This window comes from Dermacentor andersoni, chromosome 6 (genome assembly GCF_023375885.2).
Source record: "Dermacentor andersoni chromosome 6, qqDerAnde1_hic_scaffold, whole genome shotgun sequence".
NCBI classification, from domain to species: domain Eukaryota; kingdom Metazoa; phylum Arthropoda; class Arachnida; order Ixodida; family Ixodidae; genus Dermacentor; species Dermacentor andersoni.
Window position 1 is genome coordinate 78,699,981 of NC_092819.1, and position 18,644 is coordinate 78,718,624.

General features: G+C 43.9%; 1 protein-coding gene across 1 annotated transcript in view; it reads right to left on the reverse strand.

Annotated features, from left to right (window-relative positions):
• Rme-8 (receptor mediated endocytosis 8) overlaps nt 1-18,644 on the reverse strand; it is a 157,946-nt gene that overhangs the window by 53,909 nt on the left and 85,393 nt on the right. Inside the window, exons 24-30 of the mRNA XM_050171184.3 lie at nt 17,930-18,130; nt 14,440-14,588; nt 11,296-11,497; nt 8,772-8,884; nt 6,940-7,018; nt 3,856-3,991; nt 217-401 (exon numbers count right to left, since the gene is read on the reverse strand). Of these exons, the coding sequence (XP_050027141.1) occupies nt 217-401; nt 3,856-3,991; nt 6,940-7,018; nt 8,772-8,884; nt 11,296-11,497; nt 14,440-14,588; nt 17,930-18,130 (1,065 nt within the window). The remainder of the gene's footprint in view (nt 1-216; nt 402-3,855; nt 3,992-6,939; nt 7,019-8,771; nt 8,885-11,295; nt 11,498-14,439; nt 14,589-17,929; nt 18,131-18,644) is intronic.

Genomic DNA, 18,644 nt, shown 5'->3' on the forward strand with positions numbered 1-18,644 from the left:
CACTAGGTTATGAGGGACGTCGTAGTAGAAGCCACCCAAAGCACAGTACACGAGAGTTTTTGCATGGTGCCACCATTGAAATGCAGCTGCTGCAGCCGCATATCGACACTGCAACCTCGTGCTCAGCAGCGCAATGCCGTAGCCATTGGGCCACCGCAACACGTCCAGAGCAGACAGGTTCACACAGGTACTTTTTGCTCGCGAAGCTCGCAGTACCTGGAGACCGCCTTCCCTGCGCAGCTCCTCAACATTGAGTGGCGAACAGCTCAGCGTGTGCCAGGCAGTCTCGATGGCCACGCCCAGCAAGGGTGTGGCCTTGCTCCGCAGTTGGGGGTCGTCCAGCTCCGACTCCATTAACCGCAGCAGCAGCCCATAGCCCGCATACTTGTATGGCTCCAGCTCTGTGCATCAACGTACATGCATTGTGAAGCCAAGCCCAGTCCAAGTAACAGCCACACAAAAATGCTTCTCTCTGCACACAGATTGTTTGGAATAAAACAAGTAACATGGTTAGCCTTTCTTTTTTCTCTCTGCATATTTTTTTCGTCAAGTCAGTGATGCCAAATTAGACGCATAAGATTAGGGACCACATATTGTAATGATTATTGTTCGAGCTTTTTTTTTTTATACTTCATCACGCTGGGTGGCCAATCTCAGCTTAAGTAACATGTGTGCCAATAACAATTGTCCCAGGTGACGAAATCCAGCGAAACCAGCGCTACACAATACATACAAGCTGGTGAAAAAAAGGCAAAAAGAATCGACCTGTAAAAAAATTGTTACAGAACCTGGCTCCAAGTTACTCTTCCATTTTTCATTAACTAAGTGCACAAACCAGGCATAGTGCCAAAGCAGATGATCCATTTCACATATAACAAGGCAGTGATCATAATGAGGAGATTTTGACTTTCCCTTACCAATTTATGCATTTTCAGTAAAATCTGTGCCAGTTTTAATGAAGCATATTTCATAATTTTACCAGATGCAGCAAAGTTTTACAACAGCCAGGAAAGAAATACATTGATCAAAAGCTTTGACAAATAACCTTGATAAACAAGCTCCACAAATAGAGACTAATCAGAATATAGCAGCTGGAAGACCCTGCAGCTTCTACAACACCACTTGATCACACTGCTAAAAACCACATACAGCCAGTACCACTACACTCCCATACTTTTCACCTTCTGTCCCTCTGTATAATTTTACAAGCCCTTTTACACGTGAAAGAAAGGCATAGGCTGGGGAGCCATTATAGTGAACTGATGCATAGTCAATGATGACAGTAGCCAAGCATAGTGCATAGTCACAAAGCCACCATTTTATATGAAGTGATAAAAAAAGTGAGTGTGTGCCTAATTTAGACAGGGGTCATGTGCAGGAAGAACAGGGCAGAGACAAGACTCGAGGACAGGAGTACACAACTTGAGTGTCATCTTTCAGCTCGAACACAATCATAAACTACCCTCTATTTAGAAGAGCACATAAAACATATACACACACAGAACCACTTCTTGCAAGCTGTGCACTTTAGGTAATAACAGTGCATGTGTGTGCATTGTTGAGCTTTTATCAGGTGGTATAGTAGCGTGGCAAGTGGTATAAAGATGAGCCTATTTATAAATACCGGTTTTAACAATATATCATATCTAATAATGAGCAGACACAGCACCGTCCATTTTTATGCATGTTCTATGGTAAAATAAACTGCTTACTACAAGGTTCCCATGGCACATTATTAGTTATAATAATGAAACCTGGCTACTGGGTGTCTGCGACGAAAAGAAAAGTATAGTGACGTTTCACCTCAAGAACGTGGGTTACGCGAAGCGTACAGGTGCTTTCCCCTTTTTGTGCATTACGTATAGAATGTTTGCATTGTGGCAAGCCGCCTAGCACGTTTCTAGGGAGTCTCCTGGGCACGCCTAGCCCACACCTTTTGCCGGCCTTGTTCGGCTCCTGCCCTGCTTTGCAGACAACTTCGGGGTTGATTGACTCGCGCTAGGCCTGCCAACGCTTGCATTGCTGTGTCCTTCTCGCTCTTGACTGCCAGACAAACCTGGTACATCCGTAGCGCACAGAGTTCGTAGCAACTGCCAGAGGAGGTGAAACTATTGCAGCTTCACCTACCCTCCTCCGCAACGATCTGCCTCCTTCCTTCTCCCCCTCTGCCGCGCACTCTTCCTCTCCACCTCCAGACACCCTCCTCCTCTAGTATCGCTTCCCTCTCCCAGCCCGGCAGCCTCTGACTTAATCGCGCCGATTTCACAAATGGGGCAGATACGCTTGCCCGTAAGAAGATACCAAGATTCTCAACAAGAAATGTAATGCAAAAGGATAGAAAGTTGGGCGAGTTGGTCTGCTTCTAGTCTCTGTCCGTGTCACTTCGTGCAACAATACAAGATCATGTTCTCAACAAGAGCTGCTGCACCACACCTACACGGTGTGCCGTACACGCCCCCCTGCATGACTTCACCGCATTTAGCCTGGCATGAATCTCCCTTGCACAACTTCGAAACACGAGTCGAAGGGGTGGGAAGGAGACAGGAGAGAGGCACACACGGGCACACAATGCGGTGGCTCGTGCTTTTCTTTCCCAGGGTTTAGCTTCATTTTTCCTTTCAGCGCAGACACCAAGTAGCCAGATTCAATTGTTATAATCAACAATGCGGCATGGGAACATTATTGTAGGCAGGTTTATTTTATGACAGAACACACACAAATGTTCATGGTGCCGAGCCTGCTCATTGTTGAATCGAAGTACTGTTACATCTGCAAACTTTATGAGTGGCTTCAACTGTACTTCTTTCCGTCTAATTAAAATGTTCCATGTTGGACCTCTCATTTTCTTTTTGTGCAACCCAGCTATAACAATTATCGGTTATAGCAAGGGAACATCCTCAGCACTTTAATTTTGTTATAGGTAGGTTCGACTGCAGAAGCATGGCAGCCATTCTGGACTGTCTATGAAGCTGTTATTAAGAATTAATTGCCATGCACCTCATGAGGCCAGACAATGTCCATTTGAAGCTTGCTAACACAGTGAGTAGCAGGTGGCTACCATGACTTGTTAGCTTCCACAAATTTCGAGAATTCTAATCTGTTCAATCCAGTAAACTATACATAGGTACTGCATGTTAAAAAAAAATAAAAAAATTATGGGGTTTTACGTGCCAAAACCACTTTCTGATTATGAGGCACGCCGTAGTGGGGGACTCCGGAAATTTCGACCACCTGGGGTTCTTTAACGTGCACCTAAATCTAAGTACATGGGTGTTTTCGCATTTCACCCCCATCAGGTACTGCATGTTAAAACAATTTAACTCAGATGCAAAATTTGTCTAAAAAAATCTAGGGATGGTCTAGTCCTTGCTACATTTAATTTGCAGTTAATCTTACAGTAGGTAAGATCATTCCAGGACACAGCTTAATGTGTAGGACATTGAGGGCCAAGGTGTGGTTCTCAGTGGGTTCACCTGTGTATCACAGCCAATCAGACAGGCTGTAAGGGCCACTTTACCAGGTACTACCGTATAAGGCTCTTTCTTGCATTTTGTGCACTCTATATTGCGTTAAATTTTTTGCTGAGCTACAGATAAACATGCTTCGTGACATGTTTGTTATTAGCCATTCTTAGAAACTCAGTCAACGACTGTTTCTTAGTAAAGATGGGGAACTGTCAAAAGACACTGGAAGCACAGTCAACGGCGGCAAAATATGCAATGCCCATGCTTGGTACGGCTCTTCGATGGAATGGTTCCTCCTCGAGGCTCACGGGATATGTGTTTGGCCACCTCTGGTGTAGGACATATGCCCGATGCCTTCTAAGAAGCCGTCTTGCCATGTGGGGAAACAGACCTTTAGCATGCCGGCTGAAGAGAATGGCCTGTGTCTTGAGCAGCAGCTGAAGGTTGATGGGGTCGGGCCCATCAAAGCAGCGTTGAGTCTTGTCAGAGAGTAGCTCGTACGCCTTGTTGACCTTCTCGAACTGCTCCTGTGGGTCCCATCCAAATGAAGAATGCATTACTCAATGCTCAGTACGACAGAGCTTGGCATAAAAAAAGATTGAAGCAAGATCCAAGCTGCAAAGTACATCACTGCTCGGGAATATAAAGATGATAACAGATACCTTTTGAAAATAAGTGCGGCTCAAGTATGGGATCAGTAACAGAAAAAGTGAGACCATAATGCGTTTAAATATGAGTAGCATAGAGGCATTACGCAATCAAGGAATACAGGCCGCTTACGCAAGTATCTTGGAAAATATCTACAGAGATTCCACAGCTACCTTAGTTCTACACAAGAAAAGTACGAAGATACCTATAAAGGGGTCATACAAGGAGACACAATCCCTCCAATGCTATTCACTGCGTGCTTGGAAGAAGTATTCAAGCTATTAAACTGGGAAGGCTTAGGAGTAAGAATCGATGGCGAATACCTCAGCAACCTTCGGTTTGCAAATGACATTGTTTTGTTCAGCAACACTGGAGATGAGTTAGAACAGATAACTGAGGACCTTAAAAGAGAGAGTGTAAGAGTGGGGTTGAAGACTGATGTGGCAGAAGACAAAGATAATCACGAATAGCCAGGCAAGAGAACAAGAGTTCAGGATTGCCAGTCAGCCTCTAGAGTCTGTGAAGGAGTATGCTTACCTAGGTCAACTAATCACAAGGAACCCTGACCATGGGAAGGAAATATACAGATGAATAAAAATGGGTCAGATCACCTACCACAGACATCACGAGCTCCTGACTGGGAGCTTACCGTTATCATTGAAAAGGAAAGTATACAATCAGTGCATTTTACCGGTGCTGACATATGGTGCAGAGGCTTGGAGATTGAAAAAGAAGCTTGAGAACAAGTTAAGGACCGTGAAAAGAGCGATGGAACAAAAAATGCTAGGCATGACCTTAAGAGACAGAAAGAGTGCACTTTGGATCAGAAAGCAAAATGGTATAGCCAATATTCTAATGGACATTAAGAGAAAAAAATGGAGCTGGGCAGGTCATGTAATGCGCAGGTTTGATAACCGTTGGACCAATAGGGTTACAGAATGGGTAGCAAGCGAAGGGAAATGCAGTCAAGGACGGCAGAAGACTAGGTGGAGCGATGAAATCAGGAAATTCGCGTGCCCTAGTTGGAATCGGTTGACGCAGGACAGGGGTAGGTAATCAGAGATTGCAGGGAGAGGCCTTAGTCCTGCAGTGGACATAAAATAAGCTGCTACTGCTGCTGCTGCTGCTGATGATGGTGACGAACAGAAAATTGCCAACTACATAAAACAGATCGAAGGGGAAAATTGTTACCTACCAGAAAGTATCCCAAAGCTACAAAGGAAACCCACCTGGATGTTTTGGAAAGAAAGCTTTACAGTTGAAGAGGAACCTGGCACCAATGCGTTTCTGGCACTGAATGCAAGCATACATGATAATTCTTCCCTTTAATAAAGCTTCCATCACTTTGTAGGTTTTCCACAAAACTGATTTGCCATTCATGAGACACATTTCCAACATGTTTTCAGTGTGAAGTCACCCAATGTCAGAACATCCATCACATGCTGGACAATAACCACATTGCTGTAATGGCCACCACGCATAATGTGGGGTATCCGGTATAATTAATGATCACATGGAACACATTTCAGCCAAGGTTAATGCGCTATTATCACACAATGTAGGAGAGGTGTGCAGAAGCCAAGTAGCAACACTCTATAAAGATATGTCAAGTGTCCATAATGTGTGGCTGGCTCTGAAGGTAGAAACTCCACATATAAGTGCTGCGTTACAGTGAACTGGAGCACAAACTTTACCTTTTTGCTCCCTGATGAAAACAAAAAGTTCATTTTATTCAAAGAGGCATAAGTGTTTATGCCCTTCAGGAATAAAAAGAGTGTCACGTGACTAGCTGTGTTAACACTGAGTGCAGTACAAGTTCACTCCTGTCAGCACTATACTCAATTAAATGGGCAAGTGTTTAGTGCCCAAACTTAAGAAGGTCAGTTGAAATCTGTGAGGGTACCGGGCCGACGCCAGGTGGCGTATAGTCGCAGGCACAGGACAGTAGGCAACGGTGTGTGGCGGGGAGGGAGAACATGGAAGGCGAGTGTGCGCGGTCAGCATGCGGGAAGCACGCGACAACGTACTGAGTGAGTGAAGTAATCGGCGGAGCAAGCCGCGTGCGGTGCAGCGGGACGGAACGCAGACTGCGTGTGTGCGCGTGCGGCGAGGATTTCCCAAAATAAAGAACGTGCTTGACAAATCTTCAAGTCACTTGGAAAGGCAACGGTTAGCTATGGTGTAATGTTACCACCCGGTAAAACATACTTTTCTTATAACAATACACAACCACCGCCATTTCAGTTACAAGGCACTTCCAATACACCAAACTGCCTTTCTGATACATTACCAATCTTCTGATTTCCTTTTAGGGGTCGGCACATAATTGCCTTTTGTGCAAGGTGTGAGCTTCCACAGTCTATGTTACCACTGCAAGGTCATAACCTTTTTTAAGCCTCATTTTAGCACTGTATGCTTAGGAAAAACATCAGCAAGTATGTCAAGAAGAGTTTTAAAGCAGTCCCCGGAAATTAACAGCCCAAAATGCTGTCAAGACACAATATACATGTAAAGACAAAATTAAATAAAATTAAGGCGACACACATGAAAGCTGGTAGTTGAAAACCATCATTACCATTAATACTCGCTATGGTTATGATAAAATAAGTACATTTAGCTGTTTGTGAATATGCTTAACAGCTTGACAAAGATGTGGTCTTGTAAATGAAACTGAAGCATGGTGTGCGAGCACCAGTTATGTGGCCTTATTTTCTAATGAGGAAACATCAGCAGATAATGCAAATTTTAAAGTTGCTGCAGTCGTATTTTCCAAAGCTGACATGCAAGAAAAAGTACGCAATGGTAAGTGAGAAAATCTAATGCTTACCCTTCCTTCTGGGTTCTTGTCAGGGTGATACTTTTGAGCAAGTCGAAAGTAGGCACGCCGAATAACTGAGTCATCTGACCTGCCCAGCCAATGAGCAAAAGATTAAGAAACCTGGTGCACACACACGTTCACACAGATGCTCAATGCTTTTAACTCCCAGGTTCTCTCCTGGAAAAGCTAAATTTCCAAAATCTTTCTTATTTAGACAATTTTCTCATGAAATATTCTCTTTGAAATATGTATTCATTGCACGGTTTATCAACCCTTGATTCCAATAAAAACACTTAGCAAGATGTCAGCACAGAGTTTTTTTCGACATATACAAAAGTCTGCGATAATGTTCTCTGCACTCATGACAGCAAAACAAATGTAAACTATAAAATGATAAGCAATGAGCAGTTATTAGTGGAACGAGCTGATGCGCATGACTTGTTACTGCAGAGAAAAGCAAAGTACACCATGAAAGTAAGGTTTGTTCTTGGCAGGATCGATGCAAACTAAAAGAGCACAGGTAGGGCTTAGGGGTGAAAGAGTTAACACAGAACATTTCCATTACATTGACCTTAGCAGAGAAAAATGAAGTTAGATTGAGTTAATCTAGATAAAACTAAAGCTACTTTGAAGTGCTTGGTTAAACATAGATAAAGGTAATGTTAAATTCACCACAAGGGCTGTATGCATCAATGCAATGGCACGTGAATCAAAAACAATAACAAGGCATATTATGCTCACTACAGATAACAAGTTGTCACACTTTTCACTTATCCTCATAGTGCTCTGTCCGCTGCTGCCATCCCATATTTAGCACCACCGATACAGTTTCAAACACGAGACTGGTGTGAGATACAGCAGTACTATGGCGAGCTAAGAGAGGGAACACAGAATTTATGTTTAAGCAATAATTACTCATCATATGTAGATTCGAATCTGACGTGTTGATATGGAACAAGTAGCTTTCCTATTGGAGGTTTAATGTCACTGAACTCTATGTTGGACATGTGCATTTAGCCACTGTGACCTCGAAGGCGATTTCAGTGTTCCCTTTCATGTTGCTCAAAAGGGGCACACATAATATAAACACCCGTGTATATTACAACATTTTCTTTTCCAGATTCTAGCATATCCAATGTATGCGTTGTATTACACGCAGAACCAAACAAGCTTCAGCCCAGCTTTGCAGTTATTGTTTCTTTACAGCCACTGTCATAAGGAGGTTTCCTTTATTATTGCTCATAATTGGTGTTTTCAGTGTTGATTGATGTCACCTAGCTCTCTTGTATTACATCTTTTATTCCCATTGTAAGTTTTCCTTGCTAGTGCTTTATGCCAATCAAAACTCCTTTTTCCTATTTTTATTGTCCCCAAATATCGGCAAATTACATTTGGGTCTGTATTATGTAAGTGTTTTTACAGTTTATAGTAGTAGTAGATGTATATAAATTGAGAAATCTGCGCAGGTATGCAGGCTTTTACTGCTGCTTTGCGAAAGAAAAAGGCCACAAGGCCCTCACCAATCTGGAGCACTTGCATGCAGTTTCTCTTGAAAGCCTATGAGCGCTGGATAACTTGCCCACGCCAAGAAAAATTGCAGTTCTTGCACGGATTTCATGCAATGTGTGAGTGAGGGCACCAGATGTGGTCACTCAGCAAGGGCATGCTGGTGCAATAAACATTGGCTCTGTTCCCTCAATAAGTCAAGATTTGGCTAATTCCGACATTTTATTTCCTATTCTGTGAAACACGAATTAAAATGCTCCTGATTGAAAGATAGAAATTTTTTTGTGCCATTACTCAGGAGGTTACGGAGCGTGGTGGTAATGGCAATTGCTGACCTCTGCTCCTGTGTGACGCCCAAGGTTGCGCAGGCCTCCTCCATGGAAAGCGCCGGCGGTTTGCGATCCAGCTCCTGTCGCCATCGCTCGAGCACATCTCGCAGTAGCGCTACCTGCATTATACAAGCCATGCCATAGACCTTCATAAGCATAGCCACATAAGTCAAACCCCTGGACAACCAAAAATAATTTAGGACTTGAAGATTTCAAAATTAACGTACCAGATCAACACAGAAGCTAAGCACGTGACAATGTGAATGTACTTGAAGCTTTGAGAGCTTCCCCCAGCACTTCAAACATCGGCCCACTGTGTTATAAGTTCAGTTGGCCGCAGTAGCTTAGTGGCTATGGCGTTGTGCTGCAAAGCTTAAGGTACCGGGTGCAGTCATTTCGATGGGTGTGAAATGCAAAAACACCTGTGTATTTAAATTTAGGTGCATGTAAAGGAACCCCGGACGACCAAAATTCATCAGGATTTGCCCACGACGATGTGCCACATACAGTTAAACCTCAATATAACGAACTATGCAAAATCTGCAATTTGCTTCGCTATATCAAAATTTCATTGTACTGAAATTCGACCTTTGATGCAAGTAACTGCAGCTGTCAATTGATTTTTTTCTGACAAGCAAAGGGGCCGCAGAATTTTCCGAACTATCGGGAAATTAAAAAAAAGCAAATTTGAGAAAACAATTCATTTTGATGAATTTGGGAGTCGGCAACGAATGATACGGTTTCATGCCACGTCGACGATATCTTTACATAGGCGGTACGAATTAAGCGAAGCCAGCGACGCTTTTGTGTGCACTCTGCCCCCGCGGCTGATAGCATGACCCGCACTGGAACGATGCTATCATGAAAAGTGCCGGCAGCGGGGAGCGAATGATTCGTCTGCCTCTCGCTCCAACAAGCCACCGAAACTTGAGATTACACAACCTCCAATATTAAATGCACAGGAGACAGCTAACATGATGCCACGCCCTCTCGGCACGCCCACTCTTTGCCCAAAGCGGCGGCTTACCTCTAAAGCAGAGTGCGCGGCTGCATATGCACTCAGCAGCGCTTACAGCCATGCACAGCCACAGCCGATATGCGCACCAGCAATCGCAAAGCGCCAACTTACCCTCCCTCCCCTCCCCCTGCCGGCCTACGCGTGCGTTTGATCGTATTACCGCACAGAAAGCTCAATTTCTCCTCTTTTCCTTTGCTCACGCGAAAGGCGGCACCGCCTTTCTTGTCTAACCCTTGCACACTTTCATTCGCACCTAAAGCACAAAGTGTGCGAGCTGCGATAGTACTTTATTGCACTTGGACTCTACACAGAATATATGATGCGGCTTCACTTCGGCAGGTCGCTCTTGTCGCACCGCACACAATTAGAGAAGTGCGTTTGCAAGCAGTTGCTTGTAATTCGATTATTTGACCATCTGCACCCACGCGGAAGTTTGCATTTATTGTCTCAGCATTTCTTTGCGGCGTAAGCGAAATTTTGTTCCATTGATATTGCATACAAATATAGTTTGTTACATTGAGGCTCTAAATGAATGGTGTTGTATGGACGAGAGGTTACGAAAAGTTAACTACTTCGTTATATCGAGGTTTAGCTGTATTCGGATTGTGGTTTTGGCACGTGATACTCCAGAATTTAATAAAATAATAAATCTTATGTTACTCATTTTGACAGGAAATCAGTGGGCAACGAGATTAAAACTACCTAGGTGTATTCGGTCATGCGGGGCGTGAAGGACATGTTGAGTTTTAGGGAGAGTTCTATAGCAAGGGCAGGTGCCATGAAAGCTGGATATAGTAAATGGGCCAAATGTTAAAGGGACAATAAATAGCAATGTTAGGTTGGGCAGGTTGGGCACTTCCAGAACGCCAGGTATGTCAGTCTTATCCTGAGCAACGTCTTTGTAAGTGATGAGACAGAAAAGATGCAAAGACAAAAGACGGGCTCGATATTCCTGCACGAACTTCTTACGATGTCACAAAATTTGGAAAGCATCTGAACACATCGAAATGTGATGGTGCTTTTCTTTGGGCATAAACTTCAAGGAAGGAAACCTTGTTACTTTGCTTTCTCCGCTAGTAGCTAACATTTTTCCACCAAACTAAATGCAAATTAAGTGTTTAAAAAATAATTCACCAGACTAAACAAAGGCAAGTGCTGCTCTTTAACATCCATGAAACAGCTACTAATGGAAAATTGCGATCTCATATCATGCCACCTGCGCTCCTTTAAAACTGCTATGCTGAAATATACCACGAATAGCTTAAAGTGCAAAGACAGGAAAAAGACAGGTGCCTAATTTCCAAAACTGTGGCTGTTTTTGAGTTCTTGCCTACTGCTGCACTTTGTAGTATTGATGATGAATTTCAACCAACTAGACAGCCTTACCATCCTAATGAAATTCAACAGTGCATGCTCAGAACCCAACCTCCAAGTGATATCCCCAGGCATGCTACATATGGCACTTTCTTCTTCAAAGCAGTATTACAGGCAGTACTATTGACTTCAACTCACGGGGTCCTTGATGGGCCAGTCTGGGAAGCGCTGGGTGTCGCACAGGTGCCGCAGGTAGAAGATGTTGCAGAAGAGCTCATTCTGCAGCTGCGGATAGCGCACTGGTGGGATCGGGCAGTAGTCGTATTGGGCGCGTGTGTTGGACTTGAGTCGCGGTGTGAAGTCCCCAATGTGGCTCGCAATCTTGCCCATCATGAAGCGCCTGCAGTGAGCACCATATATTCCTTCAGATAATGTGGGCCAGTTGCAAAAGGACACCAAAAGCGAATTCTAATGGAACACTCTGTTGGATCCTGTTTAACCAAAGGCAAATAGAGTTAAACCTCGATATAACGAAACAGCTAAAATCAGCAATTTCCTTTATTATGTTGAAATTCGACTTTTTATGCAAATAAGTACAGTCGCCAATGGATTTTTCTTACACGGAAAGGTGCCGCAGAATTTTTCGAATTATCAGCAATCGAAAAAAGCAAATTTGAATAAGAAAACAATTCACTTTGATACATTTGGGAGTCCGCGACGAGTGACATGGTTTCATGCCACGTCGACGATATCTTCACATAGGCGGTACGAATTAAACGAAGCCAGCCACGCTTTCCCGTGCACTCTGCACCCGCAGCTGATAGCATCGTCCGCACTGGGACGATGCTATCATGAAAAGCGAATACTTCGTCTGCCTGTCATTTCAACGGGTCACAGAAATTCGAGATTACGCAATGTTCAATACTAAATGCATGAGAAGACAGCTTACACGATGGCACACCATTTCGGCACACCCACTCTTTGCATACGTGGTAGATTACCTCTAAAGTAGGGTATGCAGCTGTGTTTACGCTCAGCCCCACTTACAGCCATGTGCATCTACGGTCGAGACGCGCACCAAAAATCGCGATGCGAGGGATCCCCCTCCCCGGCCCGGCCCTCACGCGCGCTTGATCACGTTACTGCGAGCTCCCTCCCCTCCCCCACTTTCCCTTTGCTCACGCAGAGAGGCGGCACTCGCGCATGAAGCCACCATCTTTCTTTCTCACCCTCGCAGACTTTCACTCGTACCTAAAGCCCAAAGTGCGCGGGGTGCGATAGAATCTTATTGCACTTAGACTTTACATAGAACATGATGCGGCTTCACTTTGGCGGTCGCTCTTGTCACACCGCACGCGATTTGAGAAGTGCGTTTGCAAGCAGCCGCTTGTAATTCAATCATTTGACCATCTGCCTCTGCAGAAATTTCTATTTATTGTCTCGGCATTCCTTTGCGGCAGAAGCGAAATTTCATTATATTGAAATCGCATACAAACACTTCGTTATATTGAGGTTCTAATTACATCGTGTTTTATGGAAAAGAGGTTATGAAAAGTTAAATATTTCGTTATATCAAGAATTTCGTTACATTGAAATTTGTTGTATCGAGCTTTAACTGTACCAATATTACATTCAACTGGTTCCTGCTATGTATAGACTCGGTTTATCAAGGCCTCACGAGGCTGGAGCAGTCTCTGCTGCTGTGCCTTTGCATTGGCTGCTCCAGGACGGTATCCGAGAGGTACAGCAAGTGCCTGGCTCCATCCCCAGCCCACTCAGCATGCAGTGAGGCTGATAAAATCGAACATCTCTTCTGCCCCACCAATTCCAAGGGCAGGTTAGTGACATCTCTCTCCACATTGTTTCGATGCCTAGGCCTGCCCTCACAACTTCTATTTCCTGGCAAGCACCATAGCTCCGCCTTCAAGCATCTCCTTAGGTTCCTGAAGGACGCAGGGCTGATATCTAACCTGTAGATGTGCTGTCTGAATGCCTGCTGCTGTCAACTATGGGACCTGTGACCGTGATAGCCTTCTGCCTCTACTTTCGTCTTTATGTCCCCTTCCCTTCCCCAACGCACTGAACCGTGCTCCTTAAGAGGTCGCAGAAAATAGTACCTCTTTTTTCCACAATCACATTCTCTCTCTCAGTCTAGGATTGCAACAATGAGCCTGCTCGAGATCGGAGCCAAAGACAGTGAGTTCAATATTAATGAAAAGCAACCCAGTAGAGCTGTAGTAGGCGGCAAACAAACACATCAGCACTGCTTTTGTTTTAAACAAGCATGGTGGACATGGCCTTCGTAACGGCATTACTCCCGCTACTGCCCATTACCGAGCTCCTGCCACAGGAGACGATGCGCCAGCAACGAAGATGCAACAGCCACTCAACTGGAACTCGGGTGCATTTTGTTCACGATCCTAGAATAAGGGTGGGAGCACTTCTGAGCACTCTGAGCTAGAGCACTTGGCTATGGATAAGTGAGTTTGCCAGCCAAATGTAAAGCCCTCCAGAGCACTCTAAAGCGGCCAGCCAAATGTACCACAAGTGATGATAAAACAATTGATTAGTGCTCCAACGTGTTGCTCTTTCTAACAACAAGGCTTTCATAAGCAAGAAAATGATGTAAACAAACAATGAAATCGGTGCTTTCACTGAATGTATGGTATCAACTCCAACGACATAACATGTTCCATTTATAATTTGTAAATTAATGTCAAGCAATGATTAAGAAAGCTGAGCTGCATTTCAACATCAAAAAGATGAAAAAATAATGAGTTCATCCAATTTTAATGGATTTTGCACTATAGTATCTGACACGTGGGAGGCAGTAATGCCTAGCAGAGCCTGACCCCTGAAATTGCCAGCTCAGCTTCTTGCAAAAATATTTCGATAACAGGCTGTTTGTACCAGGTGAGAAATCACTCTAGGTGGAGACATTATAAGCGGGTTAAACTGTAGGCCAATTTGGTCCTAACCAGCATTTGCATGTGGTTACCGCCCTAGCTGCAACAAAAGACAAAAAAAAAACTCATCACCCGGTGTGTAGACACGTCCAGATATAATTTGCATAAAGGTTGACATTGTGGGTGGCCTTTGTTACCCATATTAAAGAGGGTGTGTAACTTTGGACTGCCACAAAGCACCGGATCCAGCATGTTTTATTATTTTATAATTAATGATCGAAGAAAAAGAAATGCATGAAAATCGCCAGAAGACTCTCCACAACAATGCGTGTTAGAACAAATGAAGTGAAGTTAGTCAGCACTTGCATGTACGATAAATAGGAAGTACGTGCAAAGGCACCGCTCTTACAGTGGGCTGCCATTTCAGTGGCCGTACCTCATCTCCGCGTTCCAGATGGCCTCGGGCGTGTCAAACTCGCCCAGGAAGATCTCGGCAAACTTGGCCGCTCCGTGGTTCTCGAGGTAGCACACCATGGCTTCTGGTAGCAGAGGGCCCAGAATACTGCGCTGTGTCAGTGAGCTACCCTGCAAGAAGGCAGCACGTGGCAATACTCCAGCTAGTCAATCTACCAGGAGAACACATCACTCGTAATGTCAAACAAAAGCTGCATCAAACCATGTGCATTCTGGTATTTATCTACATGCTATTTAAGACAAAGACAAAACGGAGCCCCCAAGACAGGAGAAGCCGTTACTAAAGCTTGCTTACTTAAAGCATGAAATGCTTACACATCTCATAAGCGAAACATGCAGAAAGAAGGCAATACTAAAAGAAACAAGACAAAAGAAAAATAGGGTGTGAACCAACTGCAATCAAGGTATACAAATTCAGCGACTAATAACGATACTGATAGTCACCTTACACACATGTTCCGTGATTTCCCTAGTTCTCTTGCATCTTTAGAAATGTAGGGAGCTGTGCCTTCTATTTTTCTGCTTCACCTATCACTCTATCACCAGTATATTGTGAGGATCGAGGTGCCTACCTGTGCTTCGTCCCCCAGCTCATGCGTAGCGACGGCCATTTGCCAAGATTGTTCTCCGGGAACCAACACCCCAGTGGCATCATGGCGGACATGGCTAGTACGCCAGAGCTACTTTCCCGTGCAAACTGTGCTACTCCCTCATGGCAATCTTGCAATTCATCACTGGATTTAGCTACTTTTATGACCGCTTACCACAAATTATTCTATTTTAGTGACCGACTACTTTTTCTTGGCAACATGACTGAAAATTGGCAACACTTAACAACTTTGAAGTTAGGAAACTTACTTCAAAAATGTCAATCTCTGGAACACACTTTATTGTATTAAAGCCACATTTACGCAGTCAAAAATGACTATGATTAAGCAACTATTGCATTCACATTGGAAGTCTTCAAATTGAGCTCATTCTTCACAGCACTATAGTCATCACAGACTTCAAATTCAGCTCACAAAATTCAGCCCACAAGCGCTATGCTTGGACTTCGCAGCAGCGCCGATGAACGATTCAGAATGTCCAGAGGGAAGCACAAGAGAATAGCCCGGCTGGCATATACGCCGCATGTGACGCAACTCTGTGGTGGCAATATGTTGTGTCGACACTTTGCTAATCGCACCAACGTCAACATTCATAGCGAAAAGAGTTCCCTTGCTTACTTCAGCCATTCTAAGTCAGTCAGTCACAGTCAGTCAGTCTGTCTATGTCTGTCTACTTACACCGACCCAGTGACCTAAGTTGTCTACAAGCCTGGGCCATTAGTATGTGCTCGTGGTCGTGATGCCGGCGGGGTTATTCTGTTATCATTCCAGCTTCATGATCAGACTCTTGTCATGCCGTTGTGATGCCTTCTTCAGACAATCGAATGTAGAGCTGGCGGCTGTCAGAAATATTGGCCATGTTTAGGAGTTAAATCTATGGGACCATTGTTGGTGATTACCGAGCATATCCGGATTATCGATCTCCGATTGATCGGTCGACAACTGTATACTTTGTGATACAGTCGTCGTTACATCATTGTCGTCATACACCAGTCGTCATCGCATTGTCCTTACATTGTCATTCCATCATCGTGCTGTCGTCTTACAGTCATCATATTCATTCCTTCGTAGTCATTCTAACTTCATCATCCGACTCTTGTCATGCATTCATTGTCACATTACTATTGTGATGCTGTCGTCATTCCAGTGTCGTCACTCCAGCTTCATCATCCGACTCTCATCATGAGGTCGTCGTCATGCCATCGCTGTCATACAGGCTTTACGACAGTCATAACACAATTCTCGCCGTGCACTTGTTGCCATCCCATTGTCTTCATACCATTGTCATGCATTTATCATCATTGGGTCACCATCACACAGCTGATGTCATGCAATCATTGTTGAACCACCATCATGATATCATTGCAGCTATTCCAGCATAGTCATTTTAACTTCATCCGACTCTCGGCATATGTAGTCGTCATAGTCATAACCACACTACTGTCGTCATACAGTTGTTGTCACACTGTCCTTTTACAATCATCATCACTTCAGTAACGTCATCCCACTGTTATCATCATGCCGTTGTCATCATAATGCCTTTGTCGTTCCATTGACATCATTCCTTCTTCGTCATTCTGCCGTAATAATCATGCTATCGTCATCCAACTGTGATTATGCCACTGACATCACTGCGTCATCGTCAGACAGTTGCTATCATGCATCCATTGTCATACCATCGTTGCCATGCCACCATGGTCGTGTTATCATCACCATGCCAGCTTTGTTTAGTTGTCGTCATGCCGTCATCACCACATTATCTTCTTCATACCCTCATTGTCACTCCAGTGCCCTCATATCGTCATCATCATGCTGTCATTTTACCATCATCACCATTTAAGGATCATTATCTGATTGTTGTAATGCCATAATCATCACAGTCTTTTTCGTTCGATTGACGTCATTGCTTCATCATTCCGTTGTCATCACTGCATCGGCGTCAAACAGTCGTCATGCCTCCAAGCTCATGGGTGACCTTTGCAAGTGAGTGCCAGGGCAATGTGGGATGATACTCAAATAGTTTCTGTAATCGAAGCAAATAAACTTTCACCTTCCCCTTCATATGTAGCATATAGCTGAAGCAGCGGAGGTCTCTGCATGACCACTACAGTCGTTAAATAAATGTGACTTCAGAAATATGGTGTCGCTACATTGTTAGAATTCTAACCGCATTACCATTGACAGTCATCATGAGATGAGTTTTGCTGTGGTGTTCCTCCTTTTCCAGGATATTGCGTTCAGTGCAGGCACCCAGTAGCCACATTTAATTGTCATAGCCAATATTGCAGCTAAGGAACACTGTAGTAAGCAGGTCATTTTACCATAGAACACACACAAAGGTTCCCGGTGCCACAGCTACTCATTGTTCCATACGAGTATTGTTAAAACCGGTAATGCTTTCCACTTTACTTTTCTAAATTAAAATCTGTCTATGTTTCTCTCATCATTTTTTTGTGTAACCCAGTTACAACAATAAATTTTCTTCACATTTGAATATTGTTATAAGTTCGTTCGACTGTATCTACATTTTTTCGTCATCTAATGTTTAGGTAGGTCTTTGTGTTTTGGACAGATCAGGCAAGCAGTGTCCAAAGCACAGCATCACATTGTAAAATGCTATCTGTGCAAGAGTCCCAAGTGCAAGCAAGTCAGCGGTTTAGTCGCAAGGGCCAATTAAACCAGGCTCCTTCTTCGGCACAACATTCAAAATTGTATCGTAGACCTTCAAAGAGCCTCGTGCTACACAAGTACACAAGTAACACTTCATTTCATTATGGCTTACACAAATTTTGGTGAAGGACATGTCCATGTTAACAGGGGGAAGTGTAATAGACTGCTACGTACCTCGTCGAAGCGGTGTGCTTGGCATGTGTGGGCCCGGTGTAGCAGTTCACCGATTGTCAGCAGGTTAGACCCAGTGTAGAGGAGCACAAAGTAGAAGAAGCCTGTGGCATAAAGCTGCTGCACGGCTGGGTTCTCTTCCATGACCTGCAGCAGTAGCTGAGCAACCTTCTCCACCAGAATGGGGTCGAATGTCAACAGGACCTGCAATGCACATTCAGAAGTGGCAATTGGTTAATTAAATTCATTACATTCTGGGGTCTTGCATGCCAAAACCACAATCTGATTAGGAGGCACTAAACGATGCACAAATATATTGTGCACCCAATTATTTAGGAATAAAAATGAGCAAGGACCTCATATTCGTTGCACAATGGCGTCCAGTACCCTTAAGTCAGCTTCACCAGGACCTCTCCTTTTTAAAAAAAAAATTTGTAAGTCAACTTTGTAAGTCAACTTATATATCAATTGTAAGTCAATTAATATTGTATTCCCAGCCTTTAATTTCTAAGGAGTGAGGAGGATACATTTACTTGCCATCCGCAGCCTTGAAGTGCAAAAAGTATTTCAGGAGCTGCTTCAAAAAAATGTAAAAGCAATGTGTTTGTGCAAGTTATGGCCCAACAACTTTTGACAAAGGCTGCACAATCAACCAAAGAAGATTACAGAAGGGGGTTCTGTCAAGGAACTGAGTTTTTATGCAGTTTGGGTCTGTGGC